The sequence below is a fragment of the Natator depressus genome, chromosome 5 (genome assembly GCF_965152275.1).
Source record: "Natator depressus isolate rNatDep1 chromosome 5, rNatDep2.hap1, whole genome shotgun sequence".
Lineage (NCBI taxonomy): Eukaryota > Metazoa > Chordata > Testudines > Cheloniidae > Natator > Natator depressus.
Window position 1 is genome coordinate 80,488,079 of NC_134238.1, and position 12,387 is coordinate 80,500,465.

General features: G+C 43.7%; 1 protein-coding gene across 1 annotated transcript in view; it reads left to right on the forward strand.

Annotated features, from left to right (window-relative positions):
- Nucleotides 1-232: 232 nt before the first annotated feature.
- Nucleotides 233-12,387, forward strand: part of ADAMTS19 (ADAM metallopeptidase with thrombospondin type 1 motif 19) — a 271,324-nt gene continuing 259,169 nt past the window's right edge. Inside the window, exons 1-2 of the mRNA XM_074953075.1 lie at nt 233-900; nt 3,031-3,644. Coding sequence (XP_074809176.1) covers nt 816-900; nt 3,031-3,644 — 699 coding nt within the window. The 5' untranslated portion in view covers nt 233-815. The remainder of the gene's footprint in view (nt 901-3,030; nt 3,645-12,387) is intronic.

Consider the following 12,387-nt stretch of genomic DNA (forward strand, 5'->3'; position numbering starts at 1 on the left):
GCAGCATTGTGCCCAGGCTCAGCAGCAGCTCCCCCCACCCCCCCGGCTGTTCACACTGGAGCAGCAGCGGGAGGCCGGGGTTATACCTGCCTGCTGTACCTCTGGCTTGGGGGCATGCAAATAGCGCTGGCCGGAGCAACCAATCGGGAGCAAGCTGCAGGAGTTTGGGGGATCCCCCCCCTTCCCCTTAATCCGCCGCCCCCCCCCCCCCCACCAGGGAGAGTTCGCAGCCGCCTGGTCGCAGAGCGCGGTGACCAGAGCCGGGGCACACGCTGCCTCCTCTTCTCCGGGTGCTGCCTTTACTGCTCTCGCCTTCTCGCCGCTTGTCCACCGCTATCCCCCCTTACAGCTGTGCAGGGTGACACGCTCTGCGCACGGATAACTCTCTCCCTCCTTCTCTGCTTCTGCGTGTGCTGCTGCCTCTCCTTTCTAGGGCACCCTCGCGACTCTCCAACTGGCCTCTGCTTCTCTGCGGGCTTTGAGGTGGTTTCACTCTGCCGGACTCCGGCTCTCCCTTCTCCTCCGGCTGCCTCCTGTAAATCAGACAACAGACTCATCAGATAATCCACCAGGGAGCTGCTGCAAATTTTAATACCGCTCCACTTCTCCCCCCTCCCTTCTTCCCTGCCTCCCACAAACTCGGACATAAACCCTGTGAAGAGGCAGCAACTTGCAAACCACAACCATACAAAGAACTGGGGCAGTTCAGGGCACAACCCATTCAGGACAGGCAGCAGCAACAGAAGCTAATAAACAGGAATAAATAAAGAGTGTGAATAGGCTGCTCCCTCGGTGTGTTTGGGACGGTGAAGTGGATGGAGAAGAAAACGGGGATGCGACTGAGCCACATTTGCTGCGTTTTTTATCAGCTGTGTTTACTATCAAATGGGATCATTTCAGGTAAAATTATCCCTTTCTTTGGCGCTCATTTCTGTACTTTCCACAGCATGGGATTAATAGAAGGGGAAAATCAGTGGTCCAGCATGTTACTGTTGCTTTCTTTTCTTATTTGTAGCCAACCTGTACACGTTACTTTGCAACTAATCAGTATTGTATGCAGGATCTGGTAACATATATATCAATAACATATGTATAAATGATCATATGGCACAGAGTGATTTCCCACGTATATAATGGTTATAGTATGTGTGTGTATTACATAGTATTCATAATATTTATCTGTGTGTATACTAGTATTCATAATATGTGTATATACACGAGTAGAACATTATTCATAGTGTATCTATCTACAATTTATGAATAATTATATATAAATATGTAACATAAAATATTCACACATAGAGAGATTCATAGAATCATAGACATGTAGGGCTGGAAGGGACCTCAAGAAGTTATCTAGTCCATCCCCCTGCGGTGAGGCAAGGTTAAGTATATCTCAAGCATTTCTCAAATGTGGCCACCGTGGCCGCATGCGGCCACCAGCGGCTTTTTCTTGCAGCTACATCCTCCTGAAGAGTGATGGAGAGGGGGTGAGGGAGGGGCAAAGCAGTGATCAGTCCCTGAGGGCCACCAGCAGGGGGTGGACCCTGACCCCCTCTGGAGCCACACATGCTGGAGGAGGAGGAGCTAGTGAGTTCCGCACCTTCCTGGGGATGTAGGGTTGGGCTCCAGCCCTGGGGTGGCAGGCAGCAGGCTCTGGCCACAGGGCTCCAATGCCTGTCTGCAGAGCTCAGCCCCCATTGCCCTTGGTCCCCCGCTGCCTCCGCTGGCCCATCATGCATTCCCCCCACCCCGTTCCCTACTTCCCCCCTACCGACCTCCCCATCCAAGGCTTAATTTGTCCTCTGGCTTGCCAGGACTGAGTAAGTCTGCTGCTGCTGTGAAAGTGATATTTGTATGTTTGTTAATATCACTTTTCACAGCAGCAGACTTACTAGCTTGCAAGTCTTTTTAAAAAAGCAACCAAAAAAAGGAAAAGAAGCAACAGCAAAAAAGACAAGAACCTGCAGCGCACGTTATTTGTGTTTCTATTCTGTTTAGGTCCTATAAAAAAGAGAGACAACTGTACATTATTTTTATTATTCAGTCTGCAAAAAGAGTCAATAAATTATAATGATTTGGATATGTGCATGTGCATGTATATTTGTTTTTCATAAAGTTAATTAAGTATTTTAAGAAATACTGTCAGCGCAGCCACCAGCAAGAGTTGGTGGCTGCATGTCGAGGCCAACAAAAATTTTGTTGTGAGAACCCCTGACTAGAAAGTATATGTGTACACACATAACGTACCCACAGATTCAGCTGAATATGTTGTTGTGTTGAGTATTTCATGCATTGTGATAATTTATATATCATATACACATATCACTAATAATAAAATCATTAATCATAAAATAATAAATCATTAATATTCTTTGATAATGATGGAGGTTTTATTGTTGCATGTATGTGTGCATGCACATGTGTTGTAAGCATATGCATTTGGCTGTGGTGTGTTGTAATGATATATAGAATCACAATCAGTCTTAAACAGAGCTCATCAAATACATGTCAAAATGTTCATGACATTTTTCTCCCATTTGTTTCATTGAAATAGCAAATTTGTTGACCAGTTCTATGTTGGCTGAAAAACAGGATAAAATTTTCATGGAACTTTTGACACTTATTTTCTAAATGCCATTTTTTTTTGTCCAGCTCTAGTTTTATATAGGAGGTGTTTATTAAAGAGAGCAACTACAGACACAAACAATAGTTTCCACACAGTTCGGGTTCCAGCTTATCTCCAGTGTTTACCAGGGACCACAGTTCCTGTCTAGAACTCGTAAACAGCACAGAGACATCTAGTGGCTGACTAATATACTGCAAGTAAACATATTGTGGGGGAGGTACATTGGGGTGAGGGGGAATGGGACAAGGGTGTGCTTTGTGTGATGCATTTGTTGGTTAGGAGCACTGGGTGTAGTCAGGGGATATTGGCATATATGTGTGTTCACTGGCATGAGTGGTATGCTGTGGCATGTGCAGCACTGTTTTGTGGCATATGCTGTTATTTGTCTGGCTTTCCTGCAGGTCTGCATGCATCAGGAGACTCTGAGGAGTGGGAGATCATCTTCCCAGCACTGTGGAGCAGAGGCCAGCAGGAGCCTGCTGGAGGCAGTGGTGGTGGAGGCAGCTGCAGTACTGATCCCAGCTGTGGAAACAGCAGCAGCAGCAGCACCAGTGCTCCTGCTACACCTAGCCAGGTGGCAGGCAGCTCCCGCGAGGTCCGCTCGGTCTCCTCCCCAGTAGACAGACAACCACAGCCAGCTGGGGAGGTAGCAGAGGAGGAGGATGCGGAGGATGAATACGAGTCTCAGGAATTCTATCATTGGTCTCCCCATCCTCAGGGATCTGGCGCTGCTTCTCAGTTACCGCCGCCACCTTCCCCACCACCGCCACCACCGTCAGAGGATGGGGATGAGGTGTTGCTGAGGATCCCGGCCTTTGCCCGGGAGCTCTACCTGTTGCTCAAGAGGGACAGCCGCTTCTTGGCACCTGGCTTTGCAGTGGAGGAGCGGCTCAGGGGTGAGGGGAAAAGCCCCGCAGGTGCTGTCCATTCTCAGCCTGAGAGAGCCTGTTACTACAGTGGCACTGTGCTTCGTTACCCAGGCTCCTTCGCTTCTTTCAGTACCTGCGTTGGATTGGTAAGGCAGGCCCTGCATGCAGGAAGTAACATCCACATTCCCATTCCAGTCCCATCACTGTCCATCCTCCTTCCTATTCCCATCCTGCTCCTACAGCCTTCTCTCACATTCCATCCCTATCCTGCTGAATTCCACTCTATTCGTCACCTCATCCCTAATCCCAGTCCCCTCCACACATTCCATCCCGTCCTATCCATATCTTTGTCCTGATCATCCCACCTCTGTGTCTGTTCTACTTCCCAATCCCATTCCCCCTGCTTCCTAATCTTATTCGTCTCTTTATACTCTTCTTTCTCCATCCCCTGCTCATCCCTCTCCTTAATCCTAGCCTGTTCCTTAATCTATTTCCAAACTTATCCCCATGCTCGCCCATCCTCCTTCCCCCAGTGGCATCCATAAACCTACTTTTCAACCTTATCTCACCCCTGGCCTCCTCTTCCCTATCTTGTTCTTCCCCATCTCTAATCCCATCCTCTTCTACATCCTTATATTTATACTGATACTCCATATCTTGTATCCTCATTCCTCTTCGTCTTTTCCTTGTCCCATTCACCTTCTTATGCCCCTCTGTCCTCATCCCCATACCTGGCATTACTAGGAATGCACCCTCTTCTTTCCTTATTTCTGCCCATAAAAATACATAATGAATATGTGTGCAGTAGAAATGTTAACACAATCAAATCCTTGTGGTGAGTTTCATTTTAGAGACATTGGACCTGATTCTCCTCTCAGTGACATTGTTTTTATATGATGTGAATTTAGTGACCTCCTAATTTACACCAATGTGAGATCAGAACCAGGCCCATTGACAACAGCAGTGATGCTTCTGATGAACTGGAATCCCAGGATACCTAGGGGAGGGTGGAGGGACTTCAGGCAGCTGGGATGATGTAAAACCCTGGCCGGATTTAAAACAAAAGCGATTATTATTCTCATTATCGGGCCTTTATAGAGCATCATAAATGTACACGCCTGCATCACTTTACAAAATGTGGAATAAAAACAGAGATGCTGATGAAGTGAGTCAGCAATATCGAAACTCCCTGTTTTTGTGGCTTGATGGCTGTCAATCATGCAACTATAGCACAGCTATACAAAACTCATTGGATTCATTCCAAAGTTACCTATCAAACCAGATCCATGATAGACTCTCTGAGGTTTGCCAACTTTTCATGCACAATTAGCAGTTTTTGCATTGTCATGATGTGAAACCATGTGAAATGTAGAGAATGTGGCTGCATTTTACTTTGCTTGTTTGGATTTGTTCAAACACAAAACTCAAACTGAAACTGATGGGGGAATTTATTTGGATTGATACCAAATAAAATAGTTGCATGCACTTATGCAGAGTAAAACTGCCAAGTTTCACACAGTTCTAAGTGGTTGGAATCTAATTAATGATATTTTGTCAGATTTTCCGAAGTACAATAGCGGAATTAATTGGGGAGGAACATTCTCAAAGTCAATTGATGGTGATCTGAAAGCCATCAGTAGGCTTTTAATACTCTGAAAATGCATTTGATTTAGGAGCAATAGTATTCATACTAACTGTACTTTTCACAGGTGTTTCAGTTTATCCTTGAATGTATGCATAGACTAAGCATGCAAGCACTCAGATCATGTGCTTGTTCAGATAAATGCTGCTGAATTGTCAATCCTTTTTCTAGGGTCTTGTCTACACTACCACGTGGGGTCGATCTAAGATATACAACTTCAGCTACGTGAATAGTGTAGCTGAAGTCAATGCATTGGCGGGGCCTCATGGAAGGGGTAGACTGGGGGTCGGGTCGCGGTTAGAGGGGGGTCGAGCACCTATGGGAAAGAGGGGAAGTCGGCGCCTATGAGTCGACGTACTTAGATCTACTTACTGCGGTGTCTTCACTGTGGTAAGTCGACAGTGGACTCTCTCCAATCGACTCCGCTTGCGCTTCTCATTCTGGTGGAGTACCGGAGTTAATGGGAGAGCGCACAGGGTTGATTTATCACGTCTATACTAGACGCAATAAATTGACCCCCACTGGATCGATCGCTGCCCGCCGATCTAGTGGGTAGTGTAGAAAGCCCTAGGTCTTCAGTAAACAGTATGTGATCTTGAAAACTTTATTCATGTGAGTAATCCTTACCTAAGTAGCCCCATAGTTTGCAGTGAGACTACTCAGGTAAGCAAGGCTTCCTCCTGTAAGTGTTGCTAAATCAGGCTCATTATTAAAATTTGCACAACATGGTAATAACAAGTTGGCTTAAAAATGCAGTTCTCTGTTCGGTCACCATTTGTCCCCTATTACACATGTGAATCATTGTTCGTTTTCCAAGAATCCTTTCACTTGCATAATACAGCATACGGATTGCTATTTCCCTCCTATGCCTTCATGCTTTCCTCACCAAAAATTGTCAAGATATTTTAAACTTCACTTTCTGTTTTAACATGTAAACTACAGTGAAACTTGACTCTACAAGTATTTCATTATAAAGCTATTTCAGTTATAATGCATTCTGTATTTTCCTTCTGGTTTGGTAAAAACTAATTTTAGAGACAATGTAACTTGAAGTTCCTTCCTTTTTAGTATGTGTATATATATTCTTCCCACAAAACCCTTGTGAACTTTGAGTGAAAGTTGCTAGAATGCATATCCTACTAATACAAATCATAAAAAGCAAGGCGATGAGTAGTTAAGTCACTTAACACCCCATCTACACACCACTTACCAATTTCCTTTCTCAGCCTCTGCTCCCTCCTTCTGGTACTGAAGCTTCCTTCCACCATCCCCTCTGCTCCCGTGGTAGCTTCTCTTTCTAGTGAATCTCCAGTGTCTCAGCAGAGGACAGCCATAGTTTGACAGGCCTGAGTAGGTCCATCCCATTGATATTACAGTTGAGAAGGATTAATACCTCCAAAGGAGGTTATGGGGTGAGGCATGAATGAGGGACTGGATGCAAGAGAGGAGCATAAGTGTAAGGGGGAGCAGTAGCAGCTGGGCTGGATGGTCTTTCCCATACTCCCCCTGAAAAATCAGTGTCAATCTCTTGAAGGGTTGGGGGCAGACATGAATAGGGAGAATTAGATAGGAGTGCATGGGGGTGTGGAGATGGGAGAGGGGACTAGATGAACACCTTGGATCTCAATACACATTAATAGTTCTGCCTCACACCCTGGCAGTGGCTTCCCAGGTGCTGCTTCCAGGTACACCAAGAGTTGTTATTTACATATTCATAGATGTTAAGGCCAGAAAGGGGCCATTATTATCACGGAGAGTAGGCTGATCTCCTACATACCACAGGCTGTAGGATTTCACCCAGTGAGGTTTCCTGCATCAAACCCATAACATCTGGTTGAACTAGAGCATCTCTTTTAGGAAGACATCCAATCTTGATTTAAAGAGTTTAAGTGATGAAAAATCCACCAAAACCCTTGGTAAATTGTTCTAATGATAAATACCTTCACCATTAAAAATGTTGCTTTATTTCCATTCTAAATTTGTCCATCTTCAACTTCCATCTAGTCTTTTGCCTGCGAATGATTTTTAAGAAGAAAGCATAATGATAAAGACATTGAATATTATTGTGCATGAACAGGACACCACTAGAAACACTATCATTTGATGATGATTTCCCATTAACAATTACTTTTTCAGTTCTATCAATTAGCCAGTTTTTAATCCATTTAATATATGCTACATTTTGTATAGTGCTATTTTTTATTGGAACACTGTGTTATACTAAGTCAAAGCCTTTCAGAAGTTGAAATATATTATGTCAATCTTGTAATCTCATCAGAAAACAGTTCTGAGTTTATTTGACAAAACCTGTTTTTCATAAAACCATGTTGACTGGTAGTAATTATATTACTATAATCTTTTAATTATTTTCTGATTGCATTCAATGGGATGAATTTGCCCAGGATTGAAATTTAGCTAATTGGTCTATAGTTACCTGGGACATTCTTTTTTTAACTCTTTCAAAAAAAAAAAAAAAAAAAAGAAAAAGAAAAAAAAGAAAAGTGATACATTAGCTTTTTTCCAGTCCTCTTTCTAAACTACCTATCTTTCTTACTTATGTGGCCCACTGCACCGTTTTATCTATCTTCCAGTAAATTAGAGTAACAAAACTAAATGTGTTACATAAACTCTCACTCTTTCTGCAGGAAAAAGTTGTAATGTTGGAGATATTTTTAAATAATTATTTGTGCATTTAAGTAGATCAGGTTGATTATGTGTATGTTTGTGATGGGCTAATGAGAAAAAGTTAAGTTGAAGAAATGGGTTTTGCATTTGGGCACTGTGAGGTCTGGCACAGAGGTGCCCCCAGACATTTTTCACATGGTACGCACAACTGAATCACTGTCACTTTAACTTAGCATGGTGCCACTCAGGTTTGGCCTGGATCCCCTCCAGTGTGATGAAGGGTCACTGGGCCAAATTTCAGTGAGCGGTGTTGTGACCCTTAGTTTTGGGGCCCTCTCAAAGGGTCTGGGGCAAACTGCCCCTTTTGCCCCCACCTCCAGGCAGACATGCCCCTGCCCGTGATATACTTTGTGCGTAATGTGAATAATGGCTGTGGGTGCCACTGGTCTTGCATACCAGGTACAGCACTATGGAGAGCCCAGATGTATGCACAAAGACGATGATGTGTGCAGGCTGGATTCCCCTACACAACATTGCTCACCTTCACACCCTTCTTTTCTCTTACTGGATTTAATGTCCATTCCTCCCCAGAGCCAAGGTTGGCTCTTGTACTACCCCAGAACTGCTACCCCTATGCCTCCTGTTGGCCAGCCTGCTTCCTGGCTCCCAGGCATCTCTGTGCTGGGTGTGGTTGCTGAGTTAGGCAGGCCATGTTGGAGAATAGAATTAGGTGATGGATATGATCATTTTTATCTGCTGATCTTGGTGAAATTTTAAGTTATCTTGAATAAGAGCAATAACACTTAATTCTTCACTCTTAATATGTTTAATTTTAAAATCCAAATGTAGCTTATGTCTGAAATGTTATCACTCTGTGTGTGTGTGTTTGTATAAGTCTGGCATTTTGGGCACCGTGATTGTTTAGCTAGGGAAACTCTGCAAAAGCTGGTAAATGTTATACTATGAAAGGTCATAGAATATTGAATTGCCCTTTGAAAAGTTATTGGTGCTAAATTTGGAGACTAACTTCTACACTGTAGTGTTGGGATTAATACCTATTCCCAATAGTATTTGTGTGGCTTAATGCATACCTTATCTTGGGTTCAAGTTACTGAATAAGTGCAAAATATGAGTACTATTTACATTTAAATACCCCTTATTAACTATTACATCCTGACCACCACACTGGCTTTAGGTCCATCTCCATGATCCTTCATGAGGGAGAGTCATGGTGCATGTCATGGGAGTTAATGCTGGTTGCTTCAAGAAACATTACTTCCTACAGCCCTTGAGAGAAGATGGCACGTTAATTAGTGTAGGTCTTTTCCCTACCTTTGGCCCTGATTATACTGTTTGTTTTTGTGTGTCATTTATTTATTTGGCAGGGGAAAGGAGGAGCGTTCAAGGGCCTGGGAAGTGTCTCATCTTTCCCTCTGCAGTGCTCCAGCTCCACTGCTGCTTGTCCATGTTTTTTTTTGCTCCCTACTGCACTGAGCAGCAGTTGTTTGGGAGGGGGGACAAGAGCCTTCCTGACGGATCAGTCTCAATTCTGAGCTTTCACTGTTTCAGTAAGTTTGAGGAATGTTGAGAGGACAGACATCTAGGGTTTCACTTCACTGTCCACAACCTGTTGGGATGTTGGAATGCTTTGTTAGTGTTGGCCTTTATTTTAGTCTGAGTTGTGTGTGCATGTGCATACAACAGGGCTGTCAGAGGGCCAGGTGGTCTAGTGGGTAGCACATCCAGTAGACAGCCTCGCCCTTCAGCAGGACAGCTTTTTAGTCCAATTCTTCACACTTGTATTGACTTTGTTTCACTTTGTGTTCTCAGTGTCCTTGCCCTCTCCTTACCAGAAAAGTGAGTGGGGTGGGAATGTGGCACATGCACCTCCTGCAGCAGGGGCAATTGGTATGGGAGCCTAGCCCTCCCACTTCACTGGGCTCCAATCCAGGGCCCTGTGAGAGCCAATCAGGGTCCGGCACCTTGGAGTGTCCTCGGAGTTACCCTCCTGGGTCACTTCCTACCGTCTGTTGTGCCCCTCAGCTCCAAGTCCAGTATAAGATAGCAAAAGAAAAAACAACTAAACCTTCAGCCCCAACCAGGCTGAACATGAAGACCTATTCCTTACACCCTTATTCAGGAGCCTTCAGCGTAGTTCTCCCTTCCTCCTCCCTGCTGAGCTGAGGCACTCATAAGAACGTAAGAATGACCCTACTGGGTCAGACCAAGGGTCCATCTAGCCCAGTATCTGGTTTTCCGACAGTGGCCAGTGTCAGGTGCCCCAGAGGGAATGAACAGAACAGGTAATCATCAAGTGATCCATCCCCTGTCACTCATTCCCAGCTTCTGGCAAACAAAGGCTAGGGACACCATTGCTGCCCATCCTGGCTAATAGGAGAGATCCTTTTGTAGCTCTTCACAGTCTGCCTGGGATTTAACTACCTTGAGTAATTTTGTATCATCTGTAAATTTTGCCACCTCACTGTTCAACCCTTTTTCCAGATCATTTATGAATATGTTGATTAGGACTGGGCCAGTACTGACCCTGGGAGACATCAGAATTTACCTCTCTCCAGTCTGAAAACTGATCATTTATTCCTACCCTGCGTTTCCTATCTGTTAACCAGTTATCAATCCATAGGAGGACCTTCCCTCTTATCCCATGACAGCTTACGTTGCTTAAGAGCCTTTGGGGAGGGACCTTGTCAAAGGCTTTCTGAAATCTAAGCACACTATATTCACTGGCTTCCGCTTGTCCACATGCTTGTTGACCCCCTCAAAGAATTCTAGTAGATTGGTGAGGCATGATTTCCCTTTACAAAAACCATGTTGACTCTTCACCAAGAAATTGTGTTCATCTATGTGACTGACAATTTTGTTCTTTACTATAGTTTCAACCAGTTTGCTCAGTACTAAAGGCCTGTAATTGCCGGGATCACCACTGGAGCCCCTTTTAAAAATTGGCGTCACATTAGCTATTCTCCAATCATTTGGTACAGAAGCTAATCTAAATGATGGGTTACAGACTATAGTTAGTAGTTCAGCAATTTCACATTTGAGTTCCTTCAGAATGCTTGGGTGAATACCATCTGGTCCTGATGACTTATTACTGTTTATCAATTTGTTCCAAAACCTCCTTTAATGACACCTCAGTCTGGGACAGTTCCTCAGATCTGTCACCTAAAAAGAATGGCTCAGGTTTGGGAATCTCCCTCAGATCCTCAGCCGTGAAGACCAATGCAAAGAATTCATTGAGTTTCTCCGCAATGGCCTTATCGTCATTGAGTGCTCCTTTAGCACCTCGATCGTCCAGTGGCCCCACTGGTTGTTTAGCAGGCTTCCTAACTTCCTGCTTCTGACGTACTTAAAAAAGTTTTGCTATTACTTTTTGAGTCTTTGGCTAACTGTTCCCTGAGTTCTGTTTTTTGGCCTTCCTAATTGTATTTTTATATTTCATTAGCCAGTGTTTATGCTCCTTTCTATTTACCTCACTAGGATTTAACTTCCACTTTTTAAAGGATACCTTTTTGCCTCTCACTGGTGCTTTTACTTTGTTGTTTAGGCACGGTGGCTCTTTTTCGGTTCTCTTATTATGTTTTTTAATTTGGGGGTATACATTTAAGTTGAGCCTCTATTATGGTGTCTTTAAAAAGTTTCCACGTAGCTTGCAGAGATTTCGGTTTTTGGTACTGTACCCTTTAATTTCCGTTTAACTAACCTCCTCATTTTTGTGTAGTTCCCCTTTCTGAAATTAAATGCTACAATGTTGGGCCGCTGTGGTGTGTTTTCCTGCCACAGGGATATTCAATTTAATTATATTATGGTCACTATTACCAAGCGGTCCAGCTATATTCACCTCTTGGATCAGATCCTATGCTCCACTTAGGACTAATCAAGAATTGCTTCACCTCTGGTGGGTTCCAGGACAAGCTGCTCCAAGAAGCAGTCATTTAAGGTGTCAAGAAACTTTATCTCTGCATCCCGTCCTGAGGTGACATGTACCCAGTCAACATAGGGATAATTGAACCCCCCCATTATTATTATTATTGAGTTTTTTATTTTAATAGCCTCTCTACTCTTCCTGAACATTTCACAGTCACTAACACCATCCTGGTCAGATGGTCAGTAATATATCCCTACTGCTATATTCTTATTATTAGAGCATGGAGTTTCTATCCATAGAGATTCTATGGTACAGTTTGATTCATTTATGATTTTTACTTCATTTGATTCTATACTTTCTTTCACATATAATGCCACTTCCGCACCAGCACGACCTGTTCTGTCCTTTCGATATATTTTGTACCCTGGTATTACTGTATCCCATTGATTATCCTCATTCCACAAGTTTCTGTGATGCTTATTAGATCAATATCCTCATTTAATATGAGGCACTCTAGTTCACCCATTTTATTATTTAGACTTCTAGCATTGGTATATAAGCACTTAAAAAACTTGTCTGCTTTTAGCTGTCTGCCATTACACGATGTAATTGAATGGGACTCTTTTTCATTTGACTGTTACAGACCCTGCCTGTATTTTATCATTTTCCATCCTCTTGTCCTCACTAGGACATAGAGATTCTCTATTAATAGATCCTCCCCTAAGGGATGTCTGAACCA